Source organism: Peromyscus maniculatus, chromosome 1 (assembly GCF_049852395.1).
Source record: "Peromyscus maniculatus bairdii isolate BWxNUB_F1_BW_parent chromosome 1, HU_Pman_BW_mat_3.1, whole genome shotgun sequence".
Classification (NCBI taxonomy): Eukaryota; Metazoa; Chordata; class Mammalia; order Rodentia; family Cricetidae; genus Peromyscus; species Peromyscus maniculatus.
Window position 1 is genome coordinate 186,099,805 of NC_134852.1, and position 15,573 is coordinate 186,115,377.

At 41.8% G+C, this 15,573-nt stretch overlaps 1 protein-coding gene across 2 annotated transcripts in view; it reads left to right on the plus strand.

Moving 5' to 3' along the window:
• Positions 1 to 4,638: 4,638 nt before the first annotated feature.
• Fas (Fas cell surface death receptor) overlaps positions 4,639 to 15,573 on the plus strand; it is a 60,596-nt gene continuing 49,661 nt past the window's right edge. The window contains exons 1-2 of one of the 2 annotated variants that reach the window (XM_076562488.1): positions 4,639 to 5,272; positions 13,409 to 13,571. In XM_076562488.1, coding sequence (XP_076418603.1) covers positions 13,481 to 13,571 — 91 coding nt within the window. In that variant the 5' untranslated portion in view covers positions 4,639 to 5,272; positions 13,409 to 13,480. Of the gene's footprint in view, positions 5,273 to 13,408; positions 13,572 to 15,573 lie in introns of those variants that run through there. The other variant, XM_076562485.1, reaches the window with a different exon arrangement.

Genomic DNA, 15,573 nt, shown 5'->3' on the forward strand with positions numbered 1-15,573 from the left:
GAGAGACAGAGACAGAGAGACAGAGAAAGAGAGAGCTTTGAACCTTGGAGGAAATGTCAAAGAAGAGTAAGAATCGGCTGAAGAAAAGGATGTGATCAAGGGAAGGGCCCAAGAATATCTGCAAATAGCGGGGCGGTGATGGCACACGCCTTTAATCCCAGCACTTGGGAGGCAGAGCCAAGTGATCTCTGTGAGTTCGAGGCCAGCCTGGTCTACAGAGCCAGATCAAGGACCAGCGCCAAAACTACACACAGAAACCCTGTCTCGAAAAACAAAACAAAACAAAACAAAACAAAACAAAACAAATAAAAAATCTGCAAATAAAAGACGAAAAGACCGTGTGCAGAGGACCTCCATAACTGTGAGTATTCATAGCACATTAGAACCACATGTTATAATTCACAACACTGACAAACTAAGCAGTTAGTGTGTAATGGACACCCCACACTCAGCACTAAGCATGATTTCTGTTGATCCAGTTTTTAAAGTAGATACATGGGGCTGACAGGGTTGAAGAACTGTATTCCAAATCACACTTGGTCACAATGAGTGATGGGCACAGGAGCTGGACATGGGTCTGTAAGATTTGGGGGACTAGTGGTTAAAGAAAAGAAAAGGGCTGGCTGAATTCACCGAAGAATGGTTCCATCACCAATATCCGAAGGATGTAAAGTAGATGAGACAGGAAGAAGCACCCTGCTTGTGCTGTGAAATGTAGAAAAAGACACCACCCCTAAGCCACTGACTTCAGAGAAGAAGTGTAGGCAAACAAGCTGACGGGAAACTCTCACCATGATCAACCGCTTAGAGTTTACGGTACAAAGGGCACTCATGTGTCACTACTGAGTACCGTTCACTGTTTCTGAAGCTATCTTGCCCAAAGGAAAGTGTTTTTATATTTTTAGTGCATGTGCCTGCGTGTGCGTGTGCGTGTGCGTGCGTGCGTGCGTGCGTGCGTGCGTGCGTGCGTGCGTGTGTGTGTGTGTGTGTGTGTGTGTGTGTGTACTTCAAAAGTCACAAGAGGGCATCAGATCTGGTGCTGGAACGCAAATTCTAGAAGAACAGCAAGCTTCCCTAACCACTTCAGCCCTTCAAACAGCTTTTACTGTCATAAATATATCTGATCAGCCTTTGAGGAAAACAGTATTTGGAGCAAATGCCCTAAATATTCTGTCTTCATTTCCAATAACTCACAAAAGAGGAAAACTTGTGTATGTTTGGTGTGTAGCATGTCCCCAAGGATAGTGCTTACTATGTGGGTTATGTGGTGAATTAGAGTTTCTTTCCCTTTGGGAGTAAGGATTTAAACAGCGACTCTGACTTACTTGGAGGGTTATGATTAGTACCCAAGGATTTTAATTTTTTACAGTCAATTGGCTTTAGATAGCCAAGTTACTTTTACCACTCTCTAGAAATCCTTCTGGGAAGTTAAATTACTCAACAATGTGTGACATTTCCCATGTCTTCTGAACCTATGGATGAAGACAATAGCAAATTCTTTCAGATACCTTCAGTGTTGGCAAATCTCTACCTGCAACAAAACACGATTTCTATCAGAGACCAGTAAAGCAAGTGACAGGGCAAACTTGGATATTGACATTTCAGATAAAAAGGAAGCTAGTTCTAGAGTAACTAGACTGATATCCTCGTCCAGTTTGGGAAGAGCCAAAGTGTGCAACACACTCTTAGCTAAGCATCTGTGCAAGTTGGTTTCCATTTTCTATTATCCTTCCATTTCTTCCTTCATTCTCTCCTCCCTCCCACCATCTCCCTCTGTCCATGTCTCTCTCTTTTTCTTTCTTTCTGAGACTGGCCTGACACTTTTTGAGGGCCAGGTTGTGGGCCTTAAATTCTTAGCGATTCTCTGGCCTTGGCTTCCAAGTGCAGGATTGCAAGTGTGAACCGACACTCCCAGCTTTTTGCAGAGTTCCCCCAAATCCTCCCTTCTCTACGTATCCATACTTTATTACAATGTTATTATTTCTAATTACCTTGTAGCTCACCCCAAAAGACCCATTTAACCTAACTCCTTATTTCTGATTCCCATTATATTAAATGGGCCCTATCTTGTGGCTCATATACCACCTACATATATATTTCTGCATTGCACAGCAGAAAAAGAATCATCTCTCCTTTTGAGTGCTGATCTCAGACCATAGCAACAAAAGAGAGTGGAGTGACAAAAATGCTATCGGAAGTTTATTAAGATACACACTTCACATGCAGGTGAGAGAAAACCAAGGATGAATACTCCAAATCAAGAAGTGATTTGGAGCCTATCTATATAACAGTGTTTAGAGATATAAAGACATAGAAAATGTCTTTGAGTCCCTAGGGGTGTCAAGTTTGGGAAGAGTAAAAATATGTAAGAAGTAAAAGACAAATAATTGCTGGTAGTAAAAATGATTTCGTAGCTTCCTTCATACCAACCTTCAGGCAGGCGACTGAGATATCTCTGATAAGCACTCATTGTCCTTCCTGGTACTGAAGTATGGTACTTCCTGTCCTCAGCACCGTGACAAAGTAGGAATAGACAACTTAAAGGGGCAGATTCACTTTGGCATACAGTTTCAGAGCTATCAGTCCACCACCACAGCCGCGTGAGTAGGGTCGGACAGAGCAGTTACATTACAGGGGTTGGTCGGGAAGTTGAGAAAAAGAAATGCAAGGAGCTGGGGTAAGATATACCCCCAAGGGCCTGCCTCCAATGACCTACTTCCTCTAACTGGACCCTGCAGCTTCAGATAATGCTCCCATTATTGTAGTGACACATTTAACACAGTTAACTTCCATCAACTTTTATCTTTTATACATATTTTTCCAGCACTCGACCATTGGGTTGCAAACATTTGGAGAGAACCAGTGTGCTGGTTATATTCCCCTGGGCCAGCCTGCTCAGGAATGCAGTTACGCAACTTCCTGTTTTCCACAACTTTCAAAGAGCTACAGTGAACATTTAGACACTTATTTTCAGTAACCTAATTCATTTAAGAAAAGAGTAGTTAAGATGCATAAGATAAGAGGAGTTCTGTGGTTGCAGGCTTTTTTGAGTAATTTCATATTTATTACAGCCTGAGAGTTTGGCCCTGTTTCCCATACATAAGGTGTGTCTGGTGTCTGCCCAGGATCCTTGCTCAGGAGTTTAAGCACATTGGATACACCAGTATTATCCAACAACCAATAACTCACACGCAGAACAGAGACTGGATCACATATGTTCTAGGACATCAGGTCACTAGGCAGAGTGGCCAACAGTGCCTGTGAGGTCTCTTCTGCACCTCCACACAGCACAAATTTCCCAAGATCTCTTAGCTTCAGAGAAGCCCTTCCTCGAGGATCAGCAAAACTCATTGGAAGAGTCTCAATCCGGCAATACATTTACTGTTAATCGACTATTATGGCTCATTTGGGGACAACCCTTCCAAGAAGTAAAATACTTATTAAATATAATTCGACATTTTTTTTTCCATCTGAGTCCTTGGAAACATTGGGAGCAAAATCTCCTAAAGTGTGGCCTAAACTTCCAGAACCATAACCGACAAAATCCCTGGGTAGTGAGTAAAGATACATCATCTCAGGTCTCCCTTGAGCCTGGCTCTCTGATGCACATCTGCCTTGGAACAAGCCCACTAGCCACACTAGCCCAGAGACAGGATAAGAGAAGAGTGTGATACCAAGTCCTCGAAAGCATACAAAAATAATGATAACATCAGTACTATAACTGTCCCCTGTTAGACTGTGGCACCCGAGGCACAAGTCCCCAGGACAGCACGACAGAAAGGAGATAAGCAGCTCTGTGGACTGTGGTCTGGTTTTGCAACTGATAATGTTCTGTATGGCTTTGAACAGTCCGCAGAACCCTCAGGCCTTTGAGCTGCATGCTTACTGTTATTTCTACCTCTAACAATCTTTGACTAGAATATCGAATTTGAAAAATCTACAGAGAAAATGTAGACTCTTGTATTTATCTGTGGCATCTACCAGTGAAGTTGATAACATCATAAAAGGGAAGTGGGACTCAGATAGGGTTACCACAGGGACACTAACAGTGCGGAGTCAGTCCTTATCTCCTGACCGGCCATTCACCTCCTGCTCCAATTTCCACCACAGCCACTCCTGCTAGGTCAAGAGTGTGACTAAGTGGCTTTGTTGTTGTCTGCAGTACTGACCAGGGACTGTCCTCAGAGCTTTATACATGCAGCATCCACATGAGGGCTTTGACCACTGGGCTCCATCCTCAGCCCTACTCCAGTATTTTGGAAACTATAAAATGTCAATTTGTGGAGCCTTTTGTCTGTTGTTACCTAAGCTGTTCAAGTTTAGGATTCTGTGTTCGGTGGTACTTAAGTATTTGTTATCGAATAATGTGGAAAAAGGCAGACACTGAAGTTTTCATCTGAGGACCTTGAGACTTGATCAATCCCAGAAGAGCAAAGTGGCCTGAATAGTGCAGAGATTGGCTTTTGACCAAGATCATTCTGGGAGTTCATGCCACTCTGAGCATCAGGCATGCTTTATGCCCCAGAAAAGAAAGTGAGCTATCTCCGGATGCTTCAAGAATGTTAGAAACTGCAGCTTGGAATCTGAGACATTCTCTTTCCTTGCCAACAACTTTGAGACCCTATAGGGTAATTTCATACCAAGCTCCCACCGCTTTGAAAATCTGATTGGAATTTGAGATAGCTGGAGTCAGACAAGCTTTTTATTATCTATGAGAAAAGACAAATGAAACAGAGGCTGAAGTGTGGACTTTGGAATTAGGTTAGAATCAAGCATCGTCGTTTCATCAACTTCTTTCAGACCTTCTGGTTTTGAGTCATACCTCCTTGTTGTCTATGAAACGGTAACGGCACAGCACCTTCTCTTCCAGGTGGCCACAAAGGTTGACAAGGGTGTGATGGAATGCTGGATTCTCGTGACAGCATTATGCTCCTTGGCACTGTTCCACTCTTATATGCATTCTGTGACAGTCCACATTGCTGAACGCAAAACTGCTAACTGCCCACACGGGGCAACAACTTTGGAACAGCAGCAAGACCCGGCCCCTATGACTGCTGTTTCTTAAGCCATCACAGATGGAGAGTGAACATACAAAGCATAACATTTTGCTTTATGATTTTCTTTCTGGAGTGTGAATCTTGAGGTCAATTAAAATAACAAAGCAGGCTGAAACTTGCAACTTCCACCAGTCCAGAAGCAATGATGGTTCACAGACAGGAACCCGTTTCAGTCACCATTTAATTCAAAGCAGGAGGGTGGAGAACGAAGTCAGGTAAGCATAAACCTATTATTATTATTATTATTATTATTATTATTATTATTATTATTATTATTTACCATTCAATGAAACCTTTATTAAGATTTTTAACAGGGATACAGCTATTACTGAAACTTATAATTTGTAAACTTAAATCTGGGCAAATGACTATAGTGCCAAGTAATGCCATCACTGCCCACTGGGAATGCAGACTGAAGAATTTATCTCCACCCCTCAGATGGAGATCCAGGTGCAAGCTTGACTCTTTCTGGGTGTTGTAACTAGAAACATGTAGCCACGCTCCAGCTGCTTGCCTACAAAGGTGATCCACCTCTGGTCTGGGGATGGTCCTCCCTATGCCTTCTAGATCTTGGCTTTCACATTCTGGATGGTGTCACTGGGCTCCACTCCGGGTGATGCTCTTGCCGGTCAGGATCTTCACGAAAATCGGCATTTTGATCTGTTAAAGAAAGTGATGAAACAGCCAACAGCCCAGCCTGATCAAACACCTAGATATAAAATCCTCTCATCACTCGCAAATCTAAATCCTCACATGAATAAAATCTCAGGAGAGTATTAGTATTGCAGTCGTAATTTACAGTTATAGTTTATGTATAATTCAAACAATGTTATTCAAGTAAAATTATTTTTTGCTATTGCATACAATAATAATTGGGATTTTTTCTTGTGAGCTTGAGGTATATCATGATTACAACTTTTTTTTCAGAAATAAACTAATTCAGGAATTATAGTTATCTGTACTTATCTTGCATTTTTGCACAGTAATGTGTATTGAAGTCCTTGAAATTATGTGTAGCTACTCTCATTTAATCAGAATATTTGACTAATCAGAATATGTCTGATGTTTTTAAGTAGTCCTAGCTGTGCACTTAACTCATCCTCTTATTTCACAGCAAAGACACATCAGAAGAATATTCCTTTCAGAGACAAGATCCTGACAAATCTCCATGTAGCTTTTGTTCACCTTAGGTTTAAAACTCATGGTGGGACAACTGAAAGCTGTTTGTTTTCCTGAATCCATGACAAGAACTTAGTCCAAAACTCAGCCATGGATGCTGGTAACAAGGGCACTGCCCCAGCCTGAAAGAACGCAGGCAGGTTTGCACTTTGAACACATATTTGTCGGTGGCATACTTTTTTGGTAGAGAGGAACAGAAAACTCTGGCTTCCTCAGAGAAGTGAATGCCTCCTCCCTAAGTAGTCAAAATACCACCCGGAGAACCTTGACCTTATAAGGGAAGGCAGCTTCGGAGTCACAGGCCCTTGCTGCTCAGTTCTCACTGGCTGGCCTGGAATGAGTCTCTGCTAAAAATGTTCCAGGCAGCTATTGACTTAGACATTTCTCTCTTCTTTTCTACTAACTTATATGTGCTCCGGGTGCCTTAGACCTCACTCACCCTTCCGAGAGCCTTCTTGGAAAGTAGATGTAGGTGGAGATTTTCCCAGAATTAGAAGTTTCTGTCAGAATCTGAGTTTAGTATTTGGGGTAGCAGGTTGCCTGGTTGGATTTCTGTGCCCCAGACTATAGATGGGAAATGTATCTGGAAAGAAAACCTTCCTGAGGGAAAGGTTCTTTGGAAGATGTAAAGTGTAGAGCATGTGGAGAACTTTGTTCTGGGTTGTAATTTGCTCCCTTTCCATTCTAAATAGTATTCAGGACAAGAACCTTTATGAATAAGATATTTATTGGTGAACCAAATATATTGATCTTTACTTAAATGATGGGAGTAGGGGACTGAATTTTTCCCCTATGGTTAACCTTGATTCTTCTACTGCCTAGCTCATGTTATTTGTCTTATTTCTCAAAAATAATTTTGGTATTAATAGTCCACATACAAACTTCTTTTAAACAAATTCATATTTCTTCTTACTGCTATGTCTTGGATATCAGATGTACCCAAACCTATGTTCATAAGACATAATAGTAACCTAGCCTTTGATGTCTCTCTTTGAAAAACCCACAAATCTGAGAAAAATCATGAGTGTCCTGCATGGCACAAAGGAGAGTTTTGGAACTTTGATGTTGGATGACCTGCTTTTTAATAGATTTTAAAAATATTTTGTTTTTATTTGTGTGTGTACTTGTATGTGTATGTGTGTGAGGGAAGTGGGGTGTGTGTGTCTACCTCTGAGGCCAGAAGAGGATGTTTAAATCCCCTGGAGTTGGAGTTTACAGGTGGCTGTGAACCGCCCCCCCCCACAAGAGTGCTGGAAACTGAATTTAGGTACTCCATAAGAGCAGCAAGTACTCTTGACTTCAAATTGTCTCTCCAGCTCCCAGAATTTTATCTTTTTATCAAAGCATTTTGGCCTTGACAGTATTATCATTTTTTTTTCCCTCAGATTTCTCAATGATGAGTTTTTCAGGTGAGGAAGCACTGTCTTGATCACCTTCTCCCTCTCAATCAGACCTTTATTTTTTGAGACGTGATCTTGGTATGCTGTTGAGGCTGGCCTCAAATGCCTGGTCCCAAGGATATCCTCCTGCCTCAGTCTCCCTACTAGCTGGGACTCCCAATGTACACCACCATACCCAGCTTAGGTCTTCTTATAGATCTCATAGTATACTGTCTTTTTCACTGTAGTCTTTAACAGCAGATCTGTGCATGATGTGATTTCAATAATATCCACCTTCCTACCTGGGCCATATCAAGGAGTCTGACAGAGGTTAGTTCTGCATCAGATCCCACAGTGTCTATCACAGTGTTGGCATAGGAGATCCCTGGTAAATGTTGTTCACATGGATGTTGTTTTATTATAAACTGCACGTGAATATGTGAATGCTGGTAATTCTTTGACAATCAGGTACTCTTTGGAAAGTATGCCGATATTAGCTTCATATACAGTTGTACTACTATTGGAAGGAAATAAGAATTGACAAGTTTCTAGAATAGACTACTTTTCAGTATCCAGACTCTATATAACCTTGCTTAATGCTGAAACTGAGGATCTGATGCTAAGGAATGACTCATTTTTAGTTCCCATGTCAAAGCATGCTCATTCTTTACAATGCACAGGCTTTGCAATGTTCCTGTGACTTTGTCTCCCCAAGAAATCTCTCCCCAGGATCAGTTTCCTCCCTCAGGAAATGTGTAGGAAGTGTGTGACTGAGCTAACTTTCCTTTTTGTTGATTCTTTTTGAGTGCAGAAAATGCTCAGCCTTTTCCCACTTTCCAGCTCCATTTGCATTCAACCTTGCTGCCCTTCAGGTGAGCCACACCAGGGAGAGCACCCGTTGAGAAGTGCTGGAACCATCTAATGAGTCATTGCCTAGTTCAGCACAATTCATGTTAGTGCTAAGGAATGGGAAAGACCAGAATGTTAATGTTCCACCGGGAAAGTCCACAAATCAGTCAGCAGAGCTCTGGAGTTCCCAACTTGATATTTATGCCTCTAAAATGTGGGAAAGGATACATCTGAGTTCTCCTCTGACTGGGCACAGTTTGTCTCCTTTTCCTTCATCCATAAGAAACACAACAAAGAGAGAGACATCTTCCTGACTACTAGAATCTAATCTTCCAGCCTTGTTTAGTAATTCGGATTTGAACTGGAATGCATTTTCCTGAACTGGACAAAAGGGGACATTTCATTGGCTTCACTTTTTTGGATGTTCAACATTTCAACTACTTAATGCTTGTCTCAACTCCAAGTAGGTATGATAATAGATAATGTATTTATTTGCCTTCGTCAAAGGCATAAGTTGATCAGATAAATACAGCTAAGGACAAATGCGATCACAGAACAGGCAAATCACAAGCCAGGGACATGCATAGTGGGTAAAAGTGCTTCCCCTGCAGCCTGGCACCTTGACTTTGATCTCTGGAACCCATTGTGGAAGAGGAGATTCCACTCCCATGTTTTCCTCTAACCTCCACATAGGTATGCACTGTAGTATGTGAATACCTGCACTCACACACATACCACAACATATAACATTAAACAATATAATAATAACAACAACAACAATAACAACAAATGTAGAATTAATCGATTAAAGTAAACTTAAATGACCAAATTCCATGTAAGATGTTTGATAAGACATCGCCCCAATATCAGTTTCAGTGGGAAGGAGACAACTCATGCTGTCTCGCCTGTCTCACTCCTTGTCTACATGACCCACTTAAAGTCACGTTAGGATCTAAGTGATGTGTTAAATAAAATAAACTAAGAATGGGAGGTCATTTTATTTCTCAGACACCACTTGATGAAGATTAGACCCAAATATTACTCGTTTAACTCGGCTCTAAATATTTGGATTTGTTTTTTCCCCCTTATTGGTTTGTCAGAAATGAATGACAGCCACTGAAACAGTTGCTTTTTATTTCCAAGCTAATAGGAAATGACATTTGAAAATGCAGATCCAGAATACAGATGAGTACAGGGTGACCACGGCAACTTGTACAATGTGCACTTCTTGCCTCTGCTGCATAGTCTCCTTGAGAAACCAACCAAGAGTCAACGGTCACAGGGTGCTGTTCTCATAGAGAGCTGACATACACAGCCACCCAGCTTTTTGGCAGTTTATCCAGGAAGAGGGGCAGAAAACCTTAACTCTGCTAGCTAGTGGCGCTGCTTGTTAACTGGCCATTTTAAATGAGATGAAACAAAATCTCTAAATCCTCATAAAAAAGAACAGATCAGTTTAAAATTAGTTATTGTCTGAGCTTTGGACTGCAAGGATATGAGAGGTGGTTACTGTTTGCACAGTAGTGACATGTCACAAAGAAAGCTTAGGAAAGGGATTGATATAATCCTTTTATGATAAGTCTATTAACAAGTAAGGTAATATTTGAAATGATTAAGTTAGCTCGGCCGTTTTATGACCAGCTCACACATGCCACCTTTATTATTTTTGTACCGTCTTCCCACCATCTTTTATAGTATTTGAGTATTCTCTATGTTTTTTAATTTGTGCATCACCATGTTATGTCCGTCTCTTGTAATTTGGAAGGAGTTGTTCTAAAGATTGCAATAGACATGTTCAAACAGTCACTGCCCTTTTGGAGTTAATACTGCCTTGCTGATGGAAAGGATGAAAACCCTCTGAGAGCCTCGTCCACATTTTCCTTCATGTAGACACTGTTAACAAGCCCATACAGTGGCACAACTCTTCCTTTAGTATTCTCTCCATTATTTGTAATACTGTGTATACAACATCTAAGTGAACACACTTACCCTTGAATGAATCTCTGATTTGGTTACCAAGGTCTGTCTAACTGAGATCCTAAAAGCAGTTCCATAGCATTCCAAGGTATTTTGGACGACAGTCTAAAGATTATGGGCCTGAATGTGTGTATGTTTATATATAGGACCAAGTTCCTGGGCGGGGGAGGGGGGGAGGACCTGAATAACACAAAATCAAAGTTGAACTGATAGGGAACTTTAACAACTAAACTTGTACCCAGCACTCGGGAGGCAGAGCCAGGCGGATCTCTGTGAGTTCGAGGCCAGCCTGGGCTACCAAGTGAGCTCCAGGAAAGGCGCAAAGCTACGTAGAGAAACGCTGTCTCGAAAAACCAAACATACATACACACACACAAAAAAACAAACAAACAAACAAACAAACAAAAAACTAAACTTGTAAATCCTTAGTCTTTCTTAAAGCAGTTTTAATTTCTATGTTTAACTTCTCTGCTTCCATTTTGCATGGCATTCATGGCATGTCAGTGTGCCTTTCACACATGGGACCTAGAGAACATAACTGGAGTTACAGACAGTTCTGAGCTGCCATGTGCATGCTGGGGTTCTCTGTAAGAGCAGCCAGCACTCTTAAGTGATGAGCCAGGTCTCCAGCTCCTATCTGAACAGCTTTAAGAGAAGCAGGAACTACCACGGTTTAATGGAGAAAGTGATTGGGCAGTCCCAGAAGTTTCCAGGGCAACAACTGTGAAACCCTTCACAGTTCACAATGAAGAAAACAACTCATTAGACATAGTCCCTTCCCATTGCTAAATCGCACCGTCCTCAGACATCAGTTAGTTTATCATTAGACATAGTCCCTTCCTTCCCATTGCTAAATCACATCATCCTCAGCAGTTAGTTAATCAGTGTCAGGCACTGATACCTAGGCCCTGGCTGGGGCACTGGGCTCATCACTTTTGCATCACAGTGGCAGAATATCTAGCAGACACAGCCTAAGGGAGGGGGAGCATTTTGGCTTACATTTTTAAAGATTAAAAATTATGTAATATACGCTCTCTGTGTGTGGCAGGTGCCCATGTAAACCGGAAGAGCTTGTCAGATCCATCTTCCAGAGCTGGAGTTACAGATGATAGTAATCCATCCAGTGTGGGTCCTGGGAATCAAACTTAGGTCCTCTGCAAAAGCACTATGCATTCTTAACTGCTGAGCCATCTCTCCAAACCCTTGACTTACGGTTTTAGAGAGTACAGTCTATCACGGCCTGAAAGACATGGTGGAACTCACAGCAACAGGAGCACGCAGTGGAGAGCTTCACACACAGCAGATCTGAAGCAAAAACCCAAGACCAGACCAGAGGCAGGCGAAAGCTCCAAAGACCTCCCCTTAATCTGTCACCAGGCCTCGCCTCCTAAAGGCTCTGATGGCGTCAAAATCATACAAGACACTAGGGAGCAAGCACTGAAAATGTGACTCTGTGGAGGCATTCCAGAGTCCAGCCCTAATGGATGCCAGTTGTGTAGATGGCTTCAGAGCATTCAATTTATTATCATTATTATTATTGTTGTGTGTGATATCTGTGATGTGTGTGTGTGTGTGTGTGTGTATGAACACAGGTGCGCATGTGCTGTGCTGTGTGGAGGTCAGAGGACCATGTTGAGGACTCCATTCTCCCTTTGTAGCTTGTTAAGAAAGGATCTTGTTTCCACCTTGATGCATATCTTATGCCGCTGGCTGGAGAGCTGCTGAGACATTGTCCTGTCTCTGCCTCCCACCTCACCCTGTGAGTGCTGAGAGGGTTCCAGGGATTGAACCTAGGACCTCAGGCAAGAGCTTTTACCCGCTGAGCCATATACCAGCCCCAGAGCCTAAAACTATTAAACTTTAAAATTAGGGTTGAAATGTCAAGGTGACTCATGAGTGATTAAGAAAAAGAGAAGCAGTAGCTTGGCTACTTGATGAAGGAGTAAGTTCTCAAGATTTAATTAGTCACCTGGTAATTCAATTAAGCTTTCACACCCTCTCTAGGAAACCAATGCAAACAGAAGACCATTCTTGTTTCCCCAAAAAGAGATGTTTGTAGGGTTTGCCCTTTAAATTCATGTTTATGCTTTAAAAGAAGATTAAAGCTAAAACCCTACCCATTGGTTTAAAAACTCTGGATAAAGCAGTCCCATCATAGAATGCATTTTGTTAAGGGCCTTTAGTTCTTCTTGAGTACCTAGATAGATCAGGTAATGGTTAGCAAGTAATGAAAACACTTCTGTGAATTCCATCTGACCATGGACCTTGGCAAAGTCACTTTAAGCTTTGTTTGGTAAAAATAAATCTTTTTTCTCCTAATTAGGGAGCAGTTTTTGGAACCTGACAAATGTTCTAATGTTCTGGGGTCAGGAAATATGTGGCATGTAGCCCTTGCTTAAGTAATGTTCTCAGTTATTGACAGGAACAGGTAAAGGGCATTCCTCTGGAAAAAACTAGAAGCTATTAAAGGCTAGGAATCTAAAGAGTAGGAAAACATGCTGCTGTTTTTTCAAATTATTTTATTTTATTTATTTACTCTGAGAATTGCACATGTGTGTGCTGTGTATTTTTATCACACCCACCCCTCCCCTACAACTTCTCCCAGACTCCCTCATTCCACTCCCGATTCCCATCTTCTTCCTTTTCATTGTAAGCCACTGAGTCCAGTCAGCAGTGCTCGAGTGTGTGTGGGGCCACTCGCTGTAGCGTGGGCCACACCACTGAAAAAACTAACTCTCTGCCCCCAGAAGCCATTATCTTCCAAAAGCCCTCTTCAAAAAGCTCTCTCTCTCTCTCTCTCTCTCTCTCTCTCTCTCTCTCTCTCTCTCTCTCTCTCTCTCTCTCTCTCTCTCTCACACACACACACACACACACACACACACACACACACACACAGAGCCAGAAGAATTTGTGTTGTGTTTAGAATAGACAGAAGAAATAACATCTCTGCCCTTTCTCTTTTCTCAGTGTTCTTATCAGTCAGGTGTCTCTGTTGCAGAGAAAAAGAGCCCAGAAAAGAAGGGGTCTAGAAACAGACCAATGGAGCTTCCAGAAAACACATCTTTGAACTCTGGGATAAGCAGAACTCAAGCCCTGACTGATTTTCTCCCAAACTGTAACTTCCATGGGGGTAATAAATAAAAAAGTAGCTATCACATTGTTTATTTAGTGTGGGGGGTGTGGATTCAACAGCACACGTGGGAAGGACACAGAAGTCCATTTCTCCCTCTACCTTGTGAGACCCTGGGGTTGAACTCAAGTTGCTGGCAAGCACTGTATCAACTGAGCCACCCTTTCTCTTTTTTTTTCTTCACTGCTGCAGCCTCATGGTGTAAAATGACCAACTATGTAGTGGGCTCTTGATGAATATTCTCAATTGCAGAATGGTTGAACCCTGGTGCAAGGTACTCCTCAGATAGGTTCCTTGGCCATGTACAACTGTGGAGCTAGGCCTGCTTTGGAGTTCTCTTCTTCCATCTGCCTTGAGGTGTGTTCAGTGTAGCATTAGCACATTGGACTAGTGCTGCAGTGCTGAATCACAGAGCCACACAACTGGAGTTAGCAGCCGACCTTTGAAGGTTGTTGTGATGCAGGCCTCAGCAGGAGCCACTTCATTCGATTCCCCAATTAATTCCCCCTCAGTTGTAAGGCCAAGATTGAATTGTCCCCCCACTGAATCTTACATTTCCTTTGATATGAGTGTCCTAGCACAGACTGTCATCCTTCATTACTTATAGCAATCATATAATGAGTAAAGTAGTGTATTAACAAATTATATTGCCACACATGCCAGTAAAGGAAAGAGATGATATGTATTCATAAATACACAGACTGAGAGAATGAAGGACAATATGTTTGTTCATCATAAAGATTATGTAAAGTGGAGGAAGACCTTTATCACATTTAAATACCCTTTATATTGCATTGACCTAGTTCAAATAATTTGGTCTCAAAATTCTCAAATGTAAACCTCCTTCCCCATCAGTGACTTGAAAATATCAGTTATGTCTTGAATATGAGTAGACCTCTAATGATGTTACTGGTTCAAAAAAATGCACCTAATATTGAGACTGATGGCACTTCCAACTAATCTGAGGCAGTGAAAGAAATAAAATACCGAGCTAAATATGTTGGAAGTTTTTTTCATTAAGTAAATTAAAGCATAAATGTATGGATTTGGGTAGAGATGAGGTTTGCAAATGGAATTCAATAATTCTTTTATTAAACATAACTGAACTGTCATAGAGGCTTAACCCAATACCATATCTATAGTATCTATAATGGACTTTCACTGGGTTTGAGATGCTTAACTCTGGATGAGGGAATTTTTGCCTGTGGCCTCCAGATTTCTTTGAGCAATCAGCAGTGAAAACTCTTGGGGATCCCATTACAGAAGCTGATTGGTTAATTGGTTTATTGGCTACTCCTCTGGCACCTAATGAATTACTGCTTTTGTGAAGAACTGTTCAAAGGTTTTAAAAGCCAGGGTGAGCTCTTGACTACCTCTTTCACACCACCCTGGAAAACCTAGGCAAGAGCTCTGCATGCATTTGCTGGCTTTTGCAATGAGGTGCCAGCTGCACACTAACGTACCTGCTTTGAGCACAAGTATCACACCTACTCTTCCCTGTCCAAAAAAGGGGTAAGAGAGGGGGGATGCTCTGCTCAATTGGAACTCAATCTCAAAAGAAGGAGGAAAGGCCAACCAGGCAGGCCTATGTAAGATGTGGGCCCAGTAAGAAAAGACACTCCATTGACACCAGGTCCCCAGTATACCGTACTGCCAACGAAGGTAGGGAGGTTCCTTGTTGGAATAAACCAAGAGCAGGGGGCTATTAAACTCAATCTTCTCTGCTACTAACCCATATTCAATCTAAGCAAGATTACCTTAAATATTTCCTATAATACCTGAGGTTAGATATGATCCTTCCTCCTTTTTTTTTATTTGTATTTTTGTTTGTTTTTTGAGACAGGGTCTCTCTGTGTAGCTCTATGAACTCACAGAACTCTGCCTCCTGAGTGTTGGGATTAAAGGCATTCACCACCACTGCCCAGATCCCTTCCTCCATTTTAAAGTCTAGAATTTTACCTAAGAACTTACTGTGTGGCTGGCACTGTGAAACATAATTTAT